Raw genomic sequence first — 22,167 nt, forward strand, 5'->3', positions numbered from 1 at the left:
TTTTATACAATTTATCAACACTTTATTCATCATTTAATATTATTATACTCCAATCACTACATACATGTAGATCAACTGTAAAACAACAAACTAATGCATCATGAAATTAATGTCTCTATTTTAAAATTACTATATCAACATGCTTCCAGAGTCAATGTAATACAGTTCCGTAGCATACTATTAATAGTAACCTGTCAGAAAAGAATACATTATCAGTTGAGATAGCTCTATCAATCAGTGAAATACATCATTGTTATGTTAATTTTGAATATACTGCTGATAGACAGGACTTGAATTAAATGCAATTAACAATGGGTTACAATCATGTACATGTATTAATTTCTTGCTTGAATTAATTTATTTTACAATACAGTATTCTGTTTCAGTTATTATACTGAAATCATGCAGCATGTAATGTCATAATCGCACTGTCATATGAAAAGGACTATAATACAATATTAAAAGTTACATACTAAACAATCAAATGTCAATAAACATCACCAATTATGATGTTATATAAAAAATAGTCATCTGTCTGTAATATAATTGGAGGACTAAATATGAGCTGCCCATTTCCAATCTGTAGAAGTAAAAATAAGGCAATTGTTAGTAGTTGTTGCAAAGATAAATGCATAATAAATCATTCATTTGATCACCTTCCAAAATTTTGCTCATTCGTATTTCCGATGAAATGGGTGGGAAAGATGTCATATTATTCCTAAATCATACTATTTTACAACCAATTTCTTCATAATATTATACTGGTGGTAATCTTCAAATTGTAAAGATTTGATAAATTTGTCATCATGGTGCTTTTTGATTTCCAGGACTATATGTACATGTATTTAACAAATGACCTATAGCTATTCATTCTCCTAATCCACATCAAGGTGTAGTTTACAGAAAGTTATCCCACTAATATACTCTTCAAAAAAAGTAGGGGATATTGAAATGCAAATACCTATGCAGGTTGTGATATGATAAATAGTCATTGACATGCTTTGAGAGTATGTTCACAGATGAAGAACTTATCGCCCCCAACAGAACCACTGAGCTGCACTTGCGACACGCAATAGCGCCATACAAGTGGGAGGGGTTCATTGACAAATTTGACACTTCAAGGAAGGGTTGATGAAAACTACCGTGTGTTGGTTTATCCTACCCATGTTTGCTTTCCTATTGGTTCTTGCATAAGATTTACTGTTTAGAGTATCTTTGCTTCAGTGTGTTGCGTTTTATTTGCAATGAGACGTCTTCAACATGAAAGTCTACCTGCTATTGGCATGCTTCAAATGGGTTCTACACAGCGAGCAGTAGCCAACATGCTTAATGTGTCACAGTTTATGATCAGCAGACTGTGGAACTGGTACCAACAAACACACAATGCTAATGATAGACCTCATTCAGGTTGTCCTATAGCCACTACACAAGCCCAGGATCGATACATTCGTACACAGGTCCTGTGAAATCGAGGACAAACGACCAATCAGGAATTCGAGTTACACCCCAAAAGATTAGAAATCGGCTACATGCAGCCCATTTACATGCTCGACATCCGCGTGTTGTGCCTCCATTAACTCGCCAGCACATGGCAAACAGGCATGAATGGTGTAGGCAGCATAGAAATTGGAGTAATCGTTGATGGGCACGTGTAATGTTCTCAGATGAGTTCAGATTTACTCTGGATTTCACCGATATAAGTGCTCGCGTTTGGAGGCGTGTAAATGAGTGTCATGTTAACGTCAGACAGCATGACATATTCGGGTGTGGGTCTGTTATGGTGTGGGGAGGAATCACCATGACTGGCAGAACGGACTTGCATATCGTTCAAGGAAGGGTCACTGGTGTGTACTACCATGACCACATCCTGGTACCGATAGTTCTGCCCTTTGCTCAATGTGCAGGTCGACGTTTCATCTTTCAAGATGATAATGCCTGTGCCCACCACGCTCGTGTCGTGAATGACTACCTCCAGCGTCACCATATTGTCCATATGTTTTGGTCACCCATGAGCCCTGAACTTTCCCCTATAGAGCATGTCTGGGACATAATCGGGAGACGTGTTCGTCGACGTCAATGTCAACCGACAACACTGCAAGAACTGGCCGTGGCACTGCAAGAGGAGTGGGTCAGATTGACCCAAATCGTGATTGGACGGTTGATTAGGAGCATGCCACGACGAATTGCTGAATGTCTGAGGAAGACAAAATTCAAAAACGTCCATTTTCACTTTTGACAGTATCTCTTTGCTAGTGAAATGGGGTTGTCAGATAAGCCGCCCATATGAACTCTCTATGTTCATGTGTAGGCAACTGGCCTGTTATTAACATACACTGGTTACCTCTAATAAAAACAGCAGTGCATTTCCGCAGTTTTGTATTGTTTCTGAATATCCCCTACTTTTTTTTGAAGAGTATATATACAATATCTTCTAAAGCTTAGTTTCAGGGTATAGAAATTACCATCAATGCTTTACCTTAATTTAATTACTCCGGGAAAAACAAAGAGTTATCTTCATGGAACTTTCAGCTTGTTATTTTCCAATTGATACTCTACAATTTATCTAATTAATCCCAGATCTTATCAGATTGACATTGTTCAGTATAATTAAGAGAACCTGCTCCCTCAAATGTACAGGTCTACTAGACATAATCTTTTTATTTTGAAACTACTATTTAACAAATAAATTACCCGGTCTTGCAGCAAATAATTAAAAAGATAGGTTGCCAGGCAACGAAACATACACTCACCGCAGCTAAATCATCCAGGCAGACAACAAACGTTGTCGCATATTTTTACTTTTTTCTGTAATGAAACATTTATAATAATAATACACTAAAATCTGATTAAGAGTAACAACTCATTAAGTAATTATCAGAAAATCATTAGAATTTGTTTGGCTTTTATAAAGTTCTGCCCCATGCTAGCGTTCAGTATACGAAACATTTAATATCATGGATTTAGCTGTTCAAGTTATCAAAATTCATTGAAAATCAATATACTTGTTCGTCTCAAGACCTTAAACTCTGTGTATCAATCTAAAGTCAATCGGATGATAACTTTAGCCTCTAGAGCATCACAAGATTTTTCAAACTAATCAAGGGCCATAGCTTTGGCAGTAATTATCGGGAATCGTTGAAAATTAATAGGATTCTTCGTCTCATGACCTCAAACACTGCGTATAAATTTAAAGTCAATCGGATATTAACTTTAGCCTCTAGAGTGTCCATAAGATTTTTCATAGTGACCAAGGGCCATAACTCTGGCAGTAATTATCCAAAATCGCTGTAATTATCCAAAATTGCTTCTCAATCTCATGACCTTAAACACTGTGTATAAATTTTTAAAGTCAATCAGATATTATCTTTAGCCTCTAGAGCATCCAGAAGATATTTTGAAGTGATCAAGGGCCATAATTATCGGAAACCGCTGAAAATCAGTAGGTTCTTCATCTCATGACATTAAACACCGTGTATAAAGTCAATCGGATATTAACTTTAACCGGCCGGTAGAACAAACTATACGACCACATTTCAATGTTGGCGTATAAAAATGTAGTCTTGTGGTTGTATCTACCATTTTTCAGAACAAAAGGAAGATTTTTTTGCCTGTCATTAAAAAAATAATTATTTTTCTCAGCAACATGCTAGAATACATTAGAAATAATATGCTAGAATACATTAGAAATAATCGATTCATACATAAAAAAATATATTTATAACTATGTTACTGTTCATCTATTTTACAAATTTTAGTCAAATTAAAACAAATATTTAGCACTATTTTGGGGGGTTTAGTAAAAATAAAATACTAGTAAAGGTTTACACATTAAATAATACAGAAGAACATAATCAAAGATTAACAATGAAATAAATGATTGCAGGGTGTCAAGTGGCACAAGCCATAAAATAGGGAATAATATTCCTCAAAGAAGCGCATTCAACTGGTTAACTCAGATAAATTTGGAGAGTACTAAGTTATCTGTTACATGCACTCTGTTTGCTTACATTATCCCTGGATATAAAGCTCACAAATCCACAGGAATGTTAATTGTACCCCCAGCTTTTGAAACCTGCAGAGTTGGAGCAGTTGGCAATTGGCTTAAAAAATGACAATACAATAAGTTTGTTACCTGGGAGATGCAGCTCTAAGAGACAGAACAGTTTTGAAGATGGAAGGTCGTGACATTTTTCATGAGATACATAAGCTTCTTAGCACAAGAAGAAAGAATGAGTAGGACTGGAAGCTTGTTCTTGGCATGAAAAAGTAGAAAATGTACAGCTGTTTGACACCCTACTATTTGGATCATTTAATCAGGAATTAAAGTTATGTTAATAATAAGATATGAACTTTGTTTATACCAATATAGATCAAATCTTTATTCCATAGAAAATCAACATAACAAATATGAAAAATATAAAAATTCATTTTGTTGTAGAATGAAAGAAATATTAACTGAAATATGATACAATCCATAAAGTTCATTGTTATAAAAAGGTTAAATTCATTATATACATTTACAGGTAATAATCTTTAGGATATACTATAACTTATAAATTATTCATTTATTAATATAAGCAGTAATTAGTACCTTAATATACATTTAATAATTAATCATTTTATCATGCAACAGTACTCATATTCACAATCATTCAATACTGTGTTCCTATTTTTAGATATTAAAATTGTAAAATCAAAGATGGTATTGGTATTAAAGATTCCGTGCAAGTAATGATCCTACATCAATTTGAAAACATGTCGCGATTACCAGAAAAAAAATATTTGTTGCAAAAACATTATACATCTGTCTTTTCGAGATACCTCAAAGGAAACTTACTTTATTCTCAATCTGCACATGCTTAGACAGTAAACCATAATATTTTCATATATTTATTTATTAGTCAAAATAAAGACAGTTAAAAATACTTTCAATAACAACCGCTCCACGAGTCAAGCTAGCACACAATAAGCTGACAGAAAGTGGGAGAGAAATGGGGTTTAACGTCCACTCGACACAAACTAGGTCATTTTGGGACTAACACATGGTTAAATTTGATTTCAATAATTCGCTTGTGCATAGGGATATTTAGCAGTGGGAGGAAACCAGAGGACCCAGAGAAAACCCACAAGGTTGGACAGACAACCCTACTCCTTGTCATGTACAATCGGGGAATCGAAAGCCCGCCAGTTGACTCAATGACAGACCTTATGATACAGCACGCACCTGCTAACCATTTGGCCATCCAACCCCCCCTAATGTAACACTTTGGTGATTAAGACAATCTTGGTTCTTTGAAAAAGTGTTGCTTCACACTGTCTATAGAGTTGAATCACACATACTTAATGAACGTGAATATAGAATATATAGTTATACATAAACCAGCGGCTGCCAGACAGGATACGCCCACATTTTGCAAGAGATGGATAGAGAACAAGCTAAACAAAAAGCGATTTTTTGTACAATCAGGGGCCATAATTCAGGAAGTTACAATCCGATATGCGCAAATATTAAAAGGAACCAAGATCTTTGGGTTATAAACTTACATTTCAAGTTTCATCAAAATCAGAATAAAATTGTGACCTCTAGAGAGTCCTCAACCTTGATATATCTTATTTTTACGCTATTTGAGTACGAGGGGCAGCCATTTTGTCGGTCAGTTTTAGTCCGATTTTTACAAAATTCGAACTCAACCATCCTTAGGGTGTAACGGTGATATATTCAAACGTTTCTTAAATCGGATAAAAATTATGACCTCTATAGGGTCCACAAGCTAAAAACGCAATTTTTCGTACAATCAGGGGCCATAATTCAGGAAGTTACGGTCCGATATGCGCAAATATCGAAAGGAACCAAGATCTTTGGGTTATAACTTACATGTCAAGTTTCATGAAACTTACATGTCAAGTTTCAACAAAATCGGATAACCAGCGGCTGCCAGGCAGGATACGCCCACATTTTGCAAGAGATGGATAAAGAGCAAGCTAACAAAAAGCAATTTTTCGTACAATCAGGGGCCATAATTCAGGAAGTTACGATCCGATATGTGCAAATATCAAAAGGAACCAAGATCTTTGGAATATAAACTTACATTTTAAGTTTCATCAAAATCAGAATAAAATTGTGACCTCTAGAGAGTCCTCAACCTTGATATATCTTATTTTTACGCTATTTGAGTACGAGGGGCAGCCATTTTGTCGGTCAGTTTTAGTCCGATTTTTACGAAATTCGAACACAACCATCCTTAGGGTGTAACGGTGATATATTCAAACATTTTTTAAATCGGATAAAAATTATGACCTCTATAGGGTCCACAAGCTAAAAACGCAATTTTTCGTACAATCAGGGGCCATAATTCAGGAAGTTACAATCTGATATGCGCGAATATCGAAAGGAATCAAGATCTTTGGGTTATAAACTTACATGTCAAGTTTCAACAAAATCGGATAACCAGCGGCTGCCAGGCAGGATACGCCCACATTTTGCAAGAGATGGATAGAGAACAAGCTAACAAGAAAGTGATTTTTCCTACTATCAAGGGCCATAATTCAGGAAATTACAATTCAATATGCGCGAATATCGAAAGGAACTGAGATCTTTGTGTTATAAACTTACATTTCAAGTTTCAACAAAATCGGATAAAAATTGTGACCTCTATAGGGTCCACAACCTTGATATACCATATTTTTACGCTATTTGAGTACGTGGGGCGGCCATTTTGTCTGTTACTTTTGGGCCGATTTTCACGAAATTCGAACTCAACCATCCTTAGGGTGTAATGGTGATATACTAAAACGTTTTTTTTTTTAAATCGGGTAAAAATTATGACCTCTATAGGGTCCACAAGCTAAAAACGTGATTTTTCGTACAATCTTTGGGATATAAACTTACATGTCAAATTTTAACAAAATCGAACAAAAATTGTGACCTCTATAGGGTCCACGACCTTGATATACCATATTTTTACGCTATTTGAGAACAAACGGCGGCCATTTTATCTGTCAATTTTCGGCCAATTTTCACAAAATTCGAACTCAGCCATCCTTAGGGTGTAACGGTGATATAATAATACGTTTTTTTAAATCGGATAAAAATTATGACCTCTATAGGGTTCACAAGCTAAAAACGTGATTTTTAGGTTATAAACCTACATTTCAAGTTTCAACAAAATCGGATAAAAATTGTGACCTCTATAGGGTCGGTCCACAAGCTAAAAACGTGACTTTTCGTACAAACAGGGGCCATAATCCATGAAGTTTCGATCCGATACATGCCAATATCAAAAGCAGCCGAGATCTTTTGGAGATAAACCTATATTTCAAGTTTCGTCAAAATCGGATAAGAATTGTGACCTGTAGAGTGTCCACAAACAAACCGTGGATGGACGGACAATGTGCGACGGCATAATACGTCCACATGAAAATGTGGGCGTATAAAAATTGTGATCTCTATAGGGTCCACAAGCTAAAAATGTGATTTTTCGTACAAACAGGGGCCATAATCCATGAAGTTTCGATCCGATACATGCCAATATCGAAAGCAGCCGAGATCTTTTGGAGATAAACCTATATTTCAAGTTTCGTCAAAATCGGATAAGAATTGTGACCTGCAGAGTGTCCACAAACAATTGTGGACGGACCGATGGACGGACGAACAGGGGCGATGACAATATACGTCCACATGAAAATGTGGGCTTATAAAAATGTTTCTGGAATGGAAGCAACAGAATTATTTTTCTTAGTTAGTGGCATGGTTTGATATGTAGGCTATAATATCTTATTGTGACCACTTCAGCAGTCTTTTGATGAGTATATATATATATATATCTAGACGTATATTGTCACTGAGCTAACAGTATTACAATACTACTGGTATACACATTTTGATTTGAGATCAATCTTATAACATTTAATATGAGACCCAGATTAACATTCATTAATATTTAGTAATAAGATACTAAATAAAATTAAGCATTGAAATGAAATGAAAACAAGTTACTCTTAGAATTGTAGAGAGCAATTAACATATAATCATATTAAAATATCATCTACTGGTATCTAAAATAATTCACATTACAAACACTCAAATGTCAATAATTCCGTACAAATTAATTTAAATAATTTTAATTCATCTTTGTATCATTTGTATTTGAGCAATAATATATCACAAGAATTGTTAAGTAGAAAAAAATCATACAAGGTGGATAGATCATGTCTTGCAGCTTATTATAAGTTGAAGCGCATGAACCTGTATCATCAAGTCCTTTTGTAAAGCTTTTTTATGTCTAAGTGGTTTACTTTTCCAATACAACAAGCCAACAGTGAGGCTGATGTCCCCCACTGAAATCCCCAAATAAATAGATGACACATATTAATTAATCGCACATCTATTTTTTTCAAGTTTCGGGCAATCAAACTGATTATTAACTATACACCAAGTTTCATCACTCTCTATCAGATAGAATCAAAGTTATCTTGTCCCAAAGCATCGACCAAGGAAATTGCTTATCTCTGCTTAGCTTTAGCTTGATATGTTAATCATTGAATATCTACATCAAGTTTAAACATTCTACCTCAATTATAAGCAGAGTTGTTATGTTCCAAAGTCTTGACCAATCAAAATGCTTATTGCTCCTTAGCCTAAGCAGACAATTCTCATCATCAAACTTAGTCAAGGTATTGATGTAATGAAACTATACACTAAGTTTCATCACTCTCACTTAATTAGAACTAAAGTTATCGTGTCCCAAAGCATCAACCAATCAAATTGCTTATCTCTACTTACCATAAGCAGAAAATGCTCATCTTAGCACTCTATCAAGGCATTGACCTCATAAACACCTACACCAAGTTTGAACATTCTAGCTCAATTAGAAGGAGAGTTATTGTGTTCGAAAGTCTCAGCCAATCAAATTGCTTATCAATCTGCCTTTCCCTGAGCAGAAAATGCTCAATATCGAACTTAGTCAAGGTATTGATGTAATAAAACTATACACCAAGTTTCATCACTCTCACTTAATTGGAACTAAAGTTATCGTGTCCCAAGCATCAACCAATCAAATTGCTTATCTCTACTTACCCTAAGCAGAAAATGCTCATCTTCACACTTCATCAAGGCATTGACCTAATAAACACCTACACCAAGTTTGAAAATTTTAGCTCAATTAGAAGGAGAGTTATTGTGTTCCAAAGTCTCGGCCAATCAAATTGCTTACCACTCTGCTTACCCTGAGCAGAAAATGCTCATTATCGAACTTAGTCAAGGTATTGATGTAATGAAACTATACACCAAGTTTCATCACTCTCACTTAATTAGAACTAAAATTATCGTGTCCCAAAGCATCAATCAATCAAATTGCTTATCTCTGCTTACCCTAAGCAGAAAATGCTCATCTTCGAACTCCATCAAGGCATTGACCTAATAAACACCTACACCAAGTTTGAACATTCTAGGTCAATTAGAAGGAGAGTTATTGTGTCCCAAAAGTGTGATGGATGGACAGACAGACAGACGGACGGACAGAAAGACAGACAGACAGACGGACGAACCCATTTTAATAGTCTCCTGCTTTCTTCGAAAGGCGGGGGACAAAAAAGTTTACTTTGTTAGTAACAGAAAATATCAACCAAGCATGTACTCAACACTTCAATTGCCTGACCCCAAGGTGAACATAAATTCTGTTTTTTAAAAAATACACTTTTGTTTCTATTCAATCATTCTTCTAATTTCATTCTATCTTATCATTTCATTCATCCACCAGTGTAAGAGGAATGATCTCATTGGCAATGATGGAATCAGTGGCTATGATTATAGTTTTAAAAATATTTTTTAATCTCTATTACTATTCTGTTTCTTCTAAATACCATAAAAAATCAGTTACTATTAAAATAAAAAACAGCTAAAACTGATACACATGCCAAACCACCTACAAATATTACTTGTCCTACTGTTGACGAAGGGACAAATGATAATGCTCCTCTCTGAAAAATAAAGTAGACTATTTATAGTACAAACAGATGGATCAATAGTTTTTGTATTTGTGTCTAATGTATTTAATGATATCAATAAATGACTTCATATGTTCATGTACATGTATATCAACCTACTTCAGCTTTACACCAACCAAACCATATATTCTACACAACAAAACCACAACTTGTGATTGGTTTTGGTGGTTGTTTTTTTGTTTGTTTTAAGATAAATGTCAACTTCTTTTCATTTATACACAATTTTGAAAATTAATGCTATGTGACTGTGTAATATTTATATACAGCCCTGTATACCAAAAGAAACATTCATGTGACCTGAACACAGGCTTCAAAGAACATATATCAGTGTGAAACACTATTGATTTCGTTAAGATAATTCTTATTATTAGGGTTTCACACTGCGTAGCTTGTGTGAAACACTATTGTTTTGTTCGGATTATTATTCTTATTAAGCTTTCATATTTCATATGAAAGCTTATTGTTTTTGTTAAGATTATTATTATTATTTTTTGTGTGTATTTTCTGCAAATCAGATTTCTCAAAAGCTAACCATAGGATCTTTCTGAAACTTTGACCTACCCCCCCAAAAATGGTGTGCGAACGTTGATTAAATATATTTTCAAAACGTTTTACGAATCCGAAATCACCAAATTTTACGAACGAAGAAATTGACCTACATAACCATAACTCTGTGACTATGTGACCTATGTTACTAATTTTTTTTTCTTTGAGTACCTTGAAATATCTACTTCAAATCTGCTATTTCCGATTTTCGAATTTCATTGACATTTCGTCCCGGAAGTAAAACAGATTTGACAATTTCTTTAATATTGGTGCGATTTTCATGAAATTTGGAATGTATGTAGATCTCACTGACCCAACTTCAATGATACCATTAGAAATGCCCTAACTTATCTCCCCTTGGAGAAATTAAAGATTAAAGTTTTCAAAAAAATCGACTAAATATAGGTCAAATTGTCTTGAAATTTTTTTTCTGTACTAGCTACGACACTACTGATTCGTACACAAAAAATGCTGTTTGTACCTCAATCCGGAAGTGCCACCATCTTGAAATGTGAAATATCCTTAAGGCTTTTTGATATTTTACTTACAGTTACAGACAATTGAATTATATTTTCCGAATCCTTGAAGGAATGCCCATAAACATGTAGAGCTTAGAATTTTGATTTCTCGCAAATGATGGATGCCATTTTGAATTGAAAATGAAAAATAGTGAAAAATACACATTAATGGGCTTGAAAATATACACAATAGGTTGTGGTTTAGAGAATCTGTCTCCTATTACAGAAATTATTACATTTCTGAATAGCCCGGATCTGGGACAAATTTTTGGTATTTCAAAATTTTAAAATTTCGAATTTCCACTTTGACATTTTTCGAGCCGACAAAGTTGTTTACACGACAATTTCTTTCTTAAGATTCTGTCAAGCTTATATCCATGAATCTAATCTTTGGATCTTTCTAAATATTTAACCTGTCTCCCAGAAGGGATGTTGACTTTGATATACATATTTTCGAAACGCTTCACAAATCCGAAATCACCAAATGTTAATGACGAAAGAATTAACCTATATAGCTGTAACTTTGTGAATATTTGACCTATTTTACATATTCATATTTCTTTGGGTACTTTGAAACATTTATTTACAATCTGCTATTTTCGAACGTCATTGACATTCATTTCGGAAGTAAAAACGAATTTGACAACTTCTTTAATATTAGCACGATTTTCATGAAATTTGGAATAAATGAAATGGGGTTTAACGTCCTACTCCTATACTGGGCTAACGAAGACGGGCATACGGAATACAGTGTGCTATGAGGGAAATTTTGCCCGGGCAGCGGCACTATCGCTTACTCTTATATCGAATTCCAACTGCAAGGGGATCTTTTACATGCATTCCAATATATACACGGGACCTTGGTTTTCCGTTTCATCCGAAGGACTAGACAGCTGTCCTTGTCAGGCCCTCCGTTCTGCACCACCGACAAGGGGAAACCACGTCGGAAGATCCTGATGAACTTTCTCGGCCAATGCAGGGATCAAACACCTGAGCTCCAGGCTAGAGAATAAAAGTAGACCTGATCCATTTAACTTAAAGCATGTCTCCCCTTGGAGAAATGATGGAACAAAGCACGATTTTCATGATATTTGGAATGAAAGTAGATTGATTCATTTAACTCGACAAAGTTATCTACGAGTGAAAAATCTGCATTAACGGCTTGGAAATACTCGGAATAAGCCGCCGTTTCGTGAATTGGTTTCCTATTCTGAAGGTTAATTGCACGACATTTATGTTTATCTTAATTTTTAAAACTTACAAACTTGATCTAAATATTCGAATAGCTGAGGTCAATCCGATTCCAAAAATATAAGATTCATTATAAGTTATCTCAGTTTATTGTTCGGTATTTTCTCGGCATTTTTCCAGCCATTTTCTGATTCTTCTGGGTTTTAAACCACTTGAATGATTTTTCAGAAACTTCTGCAACGGAAAGTAAAATCTGGTTTCAGCAATACGGTCTCAGCAATATCTTTCTATATTTAGATTACCTTTTGGCCAGGAGGAATGGTTCTCGTTATATTTTAGCAGTCTATTAGTTGACTCGACTTCACACTTCAGCCCGTTTTAATACTTGCTACGTTAAAGCTTAGCAACCTAATATTTAAAACGTAGGCAGATATCCAGATCATATAGCCATCGCCGTTAATTATATCGATAATTCACCTTTTAACCTAATTCAAGTGGTCTGGGGTAATTAGACTGAAGCTCGTAAGTGTCGTAGTAATGGGGGGGGGGGGGGAAGTAAATTCTCCGATATAAAACCTATTCAATATGTTATATTCAAATAGTTTCTGACATTTTGGGGGGTTTCATGTTTGCGCAATATTGTCCATAGCATGGTTTTGATTTTGTCTGATATATGGAAACACCCGCTGTCCCAGCCAGGTGACTTTATTCTAGCCCTTTGAACTATAGAAATATCTTTCAAGTTTTAAAATAAGAAAATGAAATGATCCGTATTTTAAACTTCTGGAACGGGTAGTCAATTCGATTACAACAATACAAGTCTCAGTTATTTCCCAATTTTTTTTTGCCCAGGTGCAATGTTACTCACTACAGTGGACTCTGTCACATCCAAGGTCTGATCACTCTGTGGTGTTTGTCAATTCATTATGTCATTAATGTGTTTCCATACTTTGTGATAGCTATAGGTAAAAGTTGTATAGACATGCGCAGTTGATATTGAGATGTACAGTTCCGCCATGCCGATGAATAAATATTGTTAAAGCCTTTACTGATGTTGTCCTTGCAAATATAAACCCACAAATAGAATAGAATATTAGACTGAAGCTCGTAAGTGTCGTAATAATTTCTCTTTTAGCCAGACTAGACCGAGATATCCGTCAATTCAACCAAATAGATTTCAGTATCGATTACCAATCAAACCACAACAACGCAATCAGTCACAACCTGCTCAATCTTATTCACAAAGCTATTGTTTCCGTTGTGGTAGTTTTCAACACAAAGCCCAGTATCGTAATTGTTCAAAATATGGTCATTTTGCTCGAGTTTGTAGCGCATCAAGCCGACAAGTTAATTTTATGGCTTCATCAGATTATTATGAACCAGTTCAACATGACAGCCATCCACCAGTTGATCTGATGACTGATGAATTTACAGTGTTGACAGTGACTAATGGTGCCAAGCGGAAATTAGATTGCGAAGTTATTCTGAATTCTATTCCAGTTACAATGCAAGTAGATACAGGTTCTCCAATCTCAATTATAAATAAGTTTATATATGATAGATATTTCAGTGATGTTATACTTACCCGTCCAGATACTTACCTTAGAAGTTATAACCAGTCATTCATAGATGTTGTTGGTGTTGTTACCTTACCTGTCAGCTTTAAAGATCGACATTGCCTTTGTAAATTTTATGTTGTTTCATCAGGAGATCCATTGCTTGGTTTAGATTTGATAGCATCCTTACGTATGAATATTTGTGTCCAGCCTGCTACTTCCCAAATAGCTATAGAAGACCAAAGTGTTATAGTCAATAGAATTTCATGTTTTGATGACTTAAAACAAGAATTCCCGAAAGTGTTCAATGGTCTTGGCAAAGCTCAAAAGTTTCAGCACCAGTCCATACTTAAAGAAGATTTTATTCCAGTTGCTCACAAACCCAGACCAATCCCCTTTGCATTAGAAAAAGAATTTAAAGAGGAAATTGATCAGCTGCTTCGAAAAGACATTATTATGGAAATGGATCATTCCGAATGGGTTAGTCCTGTCGTACTTAGTCGTAGAAAGAACAATAAACTTCGGTTGTGTGTTGACCTACGCAGTGTCAATAAAAACATTATTCCTGTGAAGTATCCTCTACCGAATATCGAGACGCTTATAGGTTCAATTAAGAAAGCTGATTTCATTACAAAGTTGGATATGAATGAAGCTTACCACCAACTTCCACTGAAACCTGAAACTCAAGAACTTACGACATTTGCAACTCCATTTGGTTTGTACAGATACAAGACTTCTCCATTTGGTTTAGCCGATATTCCTGGATCTTTTCAAAAGATGATGGACATCATTCTAACCGGTTGCAAAGGAACATTCAATCTTCTTGATGATATCCTGATTGTTGGAGAGACTGAAGACCAACATGATAAACGTCTTGTTGATGTATTGAAACGTCTTGAGAAACATGGTCTAACGCTAAGTTCTTCAAAGTGCTACTTCAAAGTTTCTCACGTAAATTGGCTCGGATTCTCCGTATCATCTTCTGGTGTTCATATGCTCCCAGAAAATATTGATGCAGTCAATAATCTTGTTGCTCCTTCAACGTAGAAAGAAGTTCAAAGTTTATTAGGTTTTTTCAACCACTATTCACACTTCATAAGAAATTTTGCTAATGTTATAGAACCACTCCGTAAACTTACTCGACTTAATCAGAAATGGGAATGGACTTGTGAACAGGACACTGCTTTCAAACAGCTGAAAAGGTTATTCACTTCGCCCCCAGTATTAGCTTTTTACAGACCAGATCTTGAAACTTATGTTTCCTGCGATGCTTCTAACTACACATTAGGCGCAGAATTATCTCAGATGCAAGAAGATGGACACATCCGACCGGTAGCTTTCGCATCAAAAACGCTTAACGACTACGAACGGAAATACAGTATCGGCGAAAAGGAGGCATTAGCGTGCACATGGGCAGTTAAAAAATGGGATAGATACCTTAAAGGCAGATCATTTAAATTAGTAATCGACCATAGTTCGTTAATAACATTACTACAGTCATCCGAGAACTCCCCCGGTCATAAACCTGCTCGCATTGCCAGATGGGCCGTTCTTTTGTTAGAGTATAATTTTTCTATGGTTTACAAAAAGGGATCTTCCAACGTCATAGCAGATGCACTGTCTAGATTACTCTCTATTCCAGCTATTCCGACTGTTGATAACGAACTAAGTGATGTTTCAGTAGATGAAGTAAATTTGTGTTATTCGCTGACCAGTGAATCTATCAATGTTTCACCAGAATTAGTAGCTTTAGAAACAAAGAAAGATGAAGTTTTATCTCAAGTATTACATTTTTTAAATACATCATGGCCTGATAAGAAGAAAATCCCAGATAATGTTCTTCCTTATTATTTTATCAAAGACGAATTGTTTGTGTTTGGTGATTCATGTATCGGTCGTAATGAACGAACTGTAATTCCTGATAGTTTACAACGTCAAGTTCTAGAATTAGCTCATTCTGGTTATCCTGGTATTGTTAAGACTAACAAAATCTTTGTTCAGTCGCATACTGGACAGGTATCGATAAACATGTTGAAAATTTTGTGAATTCATGTTATATGTGCGCGGATAGCGATAAATCGTCTAAACGTTATGTTGCTCCATTAAAACCACGTAATCCATCTAAAGGGCCGTGGACTGATTTAGCCATAGACATTCAGGGACCTTTTGAAAGTGACCCACAAGGTTCGCGATATCTCGTAAATCACATTGACTATTATTCTAAGTTGTCAGAATCTTTAATGACTGATTCAATAACTTCCACAATAATTATTCAGTTTTTAGAACGATTATTTTCTGTATGGGGTATTCCCAAAACTTTGACTACTGATAATGGACCACAATTTATAAGCCATGAGTTTACTAATTTTTTGCAGTTTAAACATTAAACATATTCATTCACCGAATTACCATCCAGAAGCAAATGGAGCTATTGAGAGACTAAATGGTACTATTAAATCTTTAATTCAGACAAATGTTAAAGATAAATTATCATGGACAAATGCTCTTAGAATTGTATTAGGTACTATTACCTAGTAGTACTCAACTACTAATTGTTCTCCTTTTTATTTAATGACGGGGAGAGAGATGCGTACAAAACTCTCAATGTTAAAACCATGTATGAATAATGTTGAGAAAAAGAATAATGATCTGATTGAATTTGTATCTAATAAACAGTCTAAAATGAAACAGTATTATGATAATAAGCATAGTGTTAAAAAGGTTGATTATAAAGTAGGAGATAGGATCAGAATTAGGATTAAGAATTTATCTGGTAATAGACATAAATTAAGTGCACATTATTCAGAACCTACAGAGATTATTGATATTAATGGTGATATAGTTACTGTAGGTAATGGTAAGAAATGGCATACAAATGATATTGTAAAGTTCAGATATGGTGGTGAAATTGTAGAACCAGATTTTAATGATAATTTTGAAAATGTGAATGTACAGGATAGAAACAATGATTATAATGTTGTAGAAAATGTACCAAGATATCCTAGAAGAATTCGCCATGCACCTAGTTATTTGAAGGACTATACTAGATAAACCTAATGATAATGATGTACATACAAGATGAATCATGCGAGATAAAATGATGTTAAACTTAATAGTATTAGAATTACTTAAATAGTATATAAACATACAAGATATAATTGAAAGGTTTATTTCTAAGTTGATGACTATCTTTATTCGAAGAGGGGAAATATGTGGTGTTTGTCAATTCATTATGTCATTAATGTGTTTCCATACTTTGTGATAGCTATAGGTAAAAGTTGTATAGACATGCGCAGTCGTTAATTTATCTTCTTCGCCGTCTTCAGTTGATCGCAGTCTTGTCTTTACTATCACGTGTTCATTGATAATGGGCGTACTCGATTGAACGTTCCAGAATTGAATTCTCTCAATCCCAAAATGGGTACTTCGGGCTACAACGCATGCGTCGACTGGATATATAAATATCTCATCCAACCATGCAGCCGAAACCTGTTCGTCATGTTTAATTACGTCACAATTCTACTCACACCACCTCCGTTGTTGTGACTGACAGAACTGTGACGGGACTGAATTCCGCGTCACTCGATTGCAATTCTGTCGATTCGGGATGTTCCGGACTGTGAATCGAGCATCCCCAGGTCGTCGTCACACGGTTCAAAGAGATCCGTAGGGTGACCAAACTTATAGGTTATTCAGGTTCAATCGGCAGCGCAACGAATGTTTCCAACAGGTGCTAGTAATATTTTTAAGACTGTGAATTCGGGAGAAAATTCGTGGATATTCTTGAGTATTTGTCACAACTGTCGTACAAGAGATTGAAATTATCAAAGTAATCAACAAAAACCCATGGTAGCGAGTTTTAATCTCACAGATAATTGATTGGTGATTGCTTGTTAGTCTTTTGTGGCTTCACACCCATCCAGTTTTAATCTCACGGATAATTGATCGGTAAGTGTTTGCTTCACACCCACCGATTGAAGGCCGGATTATACGGTGTTGATTCAATGGAAATCGTATGATGGGACGGCTGATTGATGTCGTAATCCGGAACGTACAGAGGTCGAATTAAACAGAGATTTTTTGGCTGAAGTAATAAGGAAATAAATCGGGACATGACAATGGTGTCGGATGTAACAGAGTGCCGGAGTGATCAGAGGTCGGATGTGCCAGAGTGCACTGTACCAGAAAACTACAGGAAAACACCGGTACAGAAAAATACCGGAAAACACCATGTTATACTGAATACCAGAAAAAAACGGAAAAACATTAAATACCGCAAAACACACTAAATATCGCAAAACACCCTAAATAGGTAACCTGGAGAAGGGCTATACTATAAACCGGAAACTAACTCTATGTATGTATTTTTAATAAAACTAGGAAATATCACGAACTAATTTTTCATCATCCTACAGTACACCCGCCGCGACGCTTTGATGAAACACGATTATCGTGTCGTTTTTTGTTGAAAATTGCCACGATAACGCCACGATATTGCCACGATAAATAACTCGGTGTAGCAGTCGCTATCGTGTGCCACGATAGTCGTGCGACACGGTAGGCCTCGGTTTAATTTTACATGCATAATTAACAGTATTTATTTGTCATAAACAATCGATGTCAAAACGATATACAGCCACTATGTTATGAATGTTGAATATTTTCGTTAATAATACGGACGCATTAGGTCACGTTGTATAGTTAAAAGTAGAACATGCGTGTTCACATATTCTGCACGATATATGCAGTTACATTTCCAACCAGTCATGTAAAGCTGCATGTCTAGTACACTTTGAAGGACACGTAAGACTATACATGTATTACACAGTTTAGATATTTATGCCGTGTTCAAATTGTTTTGCATATTTACTATATTATGAGTTTATAGTTAAGAACTACTCTCGAATCACGGCAAAGATAGACTTTTAAATTGCAAACTATAACGGTATTTGGGTTACCGGTCTTACAAATAGAAATAAGACAAATAGAACTTGCAACGGGGTTCGAAAGCGCTTTCAAATCAGACATAAGTTCGTACTTACCGTAAAAATGAAATGAACGCGACACAAGTCTCCGATGTAAGAGAATATTAGTTAATTATAACCGCTATCAAATCCACGCAAAAATCCAAGGCACTCGTTTTATTTTAGAAAAGAATAACTGTATTTCGATGGAAGAATCTATTCCACATGAACCCCAAATCAATGATAACTGTCAACTTGTATGTTGTCATTCTCGTGCAGATTGGTTTGAATAACAGAAATGTCCCTTGGATCCAAGATCAAAGAATAAAATCGCACGTAGCCAGTTTGTTGTTTTTATTGGTCAAGACTACATTATGCCGCAAAGACCCAAAGTTGCCAGAAACCATGCAGTGTTCACCTTACAACAGGTCCATTGATTTATGGTTTATTTTATAATTTATGATACCGTTTAGACCACAATGCGTTACGATTTAAATTTTGGCATTCCAAGTTGATTATATATGCAAGCTTATATGCAAAAGGAAATTAATTTGGATTGGTATTATTTTTATATTTGCCTGTGATAATTATTAAGGATATTTAACATCTACAATATGAGTATAAAAGGTAAGGTAAATACTTTTTACATATTGCGTAAATGTTTAATAATGTACATTTTGTAAGCGGTAAAAGATATCAGCCGAAAATCTAACTGATAAATTCACGACAATGTTTCCTTATATTTGGAGTTGTTTAGTTTCGTGTACGGAAAATAGATTAACGATTAGTTTTAACATTATTTATCATGCCGAAACATATCATTCCAATTTCTCTTGTTAAAGGGAGTGTTAAAGGGAGGTTCGTACTATTTAAGAAATGACCTTTTGGCCCGACATACATGTACGAATAATCGCCGTCTTATAAAATGCGAATTCCGTTTATGTAAAAGGGGCTCCGGCGCAATTTAAGGAATTATTGTTGACCCAATATTAACCATCGCCAATTTTTTAAATCATGGGATAAAGTCAATCAGCAAACAATACGGGTCTACTTTATTACAAAAACATTGGTGAACTTATCGTTGATCGTTAGGTAAATAAAACAATATAAACAACCAACTGGTCCTCTTCAATAGTTATGAAATTAATTAATCTAGAAAGCACATCAAAGAGTGTAGAATAAATGGTCTAACAGAAAATTCAGTTGTTAAAGGGGCGTGGGGCTATTTAAGGAATGACGTTTGTGCACAATATAATGAAATGATTTCCACCGGTTTAAGGTAGAATATGTCAACTGCAAATGACTAAACATCATTTTGTTCATAAGCTCTGCATGCGTGAACCTTAAAGCCTGTAGCGATTTTAAAAAAAAAAATACGAGTTTTACCGTAACAGAGTAATCACAATTACTCGTTACAAATTGGTATTACATGTAGCGGATTGGGTGGGGGTCCGGTCGAATCCTAACAACCCCGTGAAATCGCGACGAATAACTTCTTGGTTACCGTAGTCATATTTTAAGTGTAACTTTGTTTTCTTTATTTTCACATTCTGCTAATTAAGAAACCATTTGAGTAATAAATACAGGTAATTGAATGGACTGAAGCTACATGTATAATCAAAAAGAAATCGACATCTCTTTTGAAAATATGTAATTATTACTACTGACAATTAACAATAAAAGTCATATTGTCCACGAGCACAAGACTACAACAAGGTAATAATTTGTTGTTAAAGGGGCGTCTATGTTCTGTCAGTCGATTTCCTTTCATGTCACGTGTCAGTTCTCATTGTGGAACCTTGATTGACAGTATGCATCTACCAGACTCTATGGTGCCGAAATGAAAACGTCAGCAAGGTATTATCGGACTGATACGTGTCAATGTACATGTATTCAGCAAAGTTCCATAAACTTGTTGACGGTGAATTCTGACTTTGTGTGATTACATATCAGGAGACAAAGGCTTTTAATTTATTTGTGATTTAAACCAGAATTATTTATCAGTATGTGAATTACTATTTAGATGGATAAATCTACGCCCCCGGTAAGACTAGCATATATTGGTGTCATGTTATAATTTTTCAGTAATTTGATTGAATTTGTAATGGTCCATCGATGCAAGTCTTACAAATGTCGAACATATTAATGAAGTAATAATGTATCGGTATAAGCATATTTCTGTTTAAAAGATGACAATACCCGGGTTTAAATAACAGAATTACCCTGTGATATAACCCTATATACGGTCCATGATACAACAGATCAAAGAAACGCGTACGCCAATCTTCACACGTAGCTACCAACACATTAAGTGATCTATAATAACAATGTATAGCTCTACATGTACTTCATCCTAAAATAAACGATCAGAGGCATGGTTTAATTAAAACACCGAGTCACACCGTGTTTCCAACACCGAGGCAGTGCTATCATGTCACTCGATATTCGCTCGGTGTTCACTCGGTAAATCACGGAATTCCACGATAAAAAACACGGTAATATCGTGTCCCGTCAAACCATCGTGACGGCCGTACTGTAGGTCAGTGCTTATGTGGAGACTTTAAAACCTCTCCCCCAAATTCTTAAGCCTAACCCTAACCAAGGCACACAGAGGACCAGGCTACCAGGTTACCTATTTAGGGTGCCAGTCTACGGGTTACCTATTTACTAATTTAGGGTATTTTCCGGTATTTAGCGTTTTTCTGGTGTTTTCCGGTATTCAGTATAACATGGTGTTTTCCAGTATAAAGTATTGGTCTATAAAAGTGTCAATTATTATTCGATTTTCATAAAATGTTCACCATGCGATGCCTTATGCCATTTTCTGATTTGATAAAACTAATTTAACATTTTCATTCTCACTGGAAGTAATGTCATTTTGACAACCAGCGGCTGCCCACATTTTCGAGAGATGGATAGAAAACAAGCTAAAACGAAAGTGATTTTTACTACAATCAAGGGCCATAATTCAGGAAATTACAATTCGATATGCGCAAATATCGAAAGGAACCAAGATCTTTGGGTTATAAACTTACATTTCAAGTTTCAACAAAATTGGATAAAAATTGTGACCTCTATAGGGTCCACAACCTTGATATACCATATTTTTACGTTATTTGAGAACAAACGGCGGCCATTTTGTCTGTCAGTTTTGGGCCGATTTTCACGAAATTCAAACTCAGTCGTCCTTAGGGTGTAACGGTGATATAATAATACGTTTTTTTAAATCGGATAAAAATTATGACCTCTATAGGGTCCACAAGCTAAAAACGAAATTCGAACTCAGTCGTCCTTAGGGTGTAACGGTGATATAATAATACGTTTTTTTAAATCGGATAAAAATTATGACCTCTATAGGGTCCACAAGCTAAAAACGTGATTTTTCGT

At 35.3% G+C, this 22,167-nt stretch overlaps 1 protein-coding gene across 4 annotated transcripts in view; it reads right to left on the minus strand.

Moving 5' to 3' along the window:
- LOC126811243 (bcl-2 homologous antagonist/killer) overlaps nucleotides 1-22,167 on the minus strand; it is an 83,268-nt gene continuing 61,101 nt past the window's right edge. For all 4 annotated transcript variants that reach the window (XM_056098465.1, XM_056098464.1, XM_056098463.1 and 1 more), the window contains exon 5: nucleotides 1-9,978. In XM_056098465.1, the coding sequence (XP_055954440.1) occupies nucleotides 9,871-9,978 (108 nt within the window). In that variant the 3' untranslated portion in view covers nucleotides 1-9,870. The remainder of the gene's footprint in view (nucleotides 9,979-22,167) is intronic.

Source organism: Patella vulgata, chromosome 2 (assembly GCF_932274485.2).
Source record: "Patella vulgata chromosome 2, xgPatVulg1.2, whole genome shotgun sequence".
Classification (NCBI taxonomy): Eukaryota; Metazoa; Mollusca; class Gastropoda; family Patellidae; genus Patella; species Patella vulgata.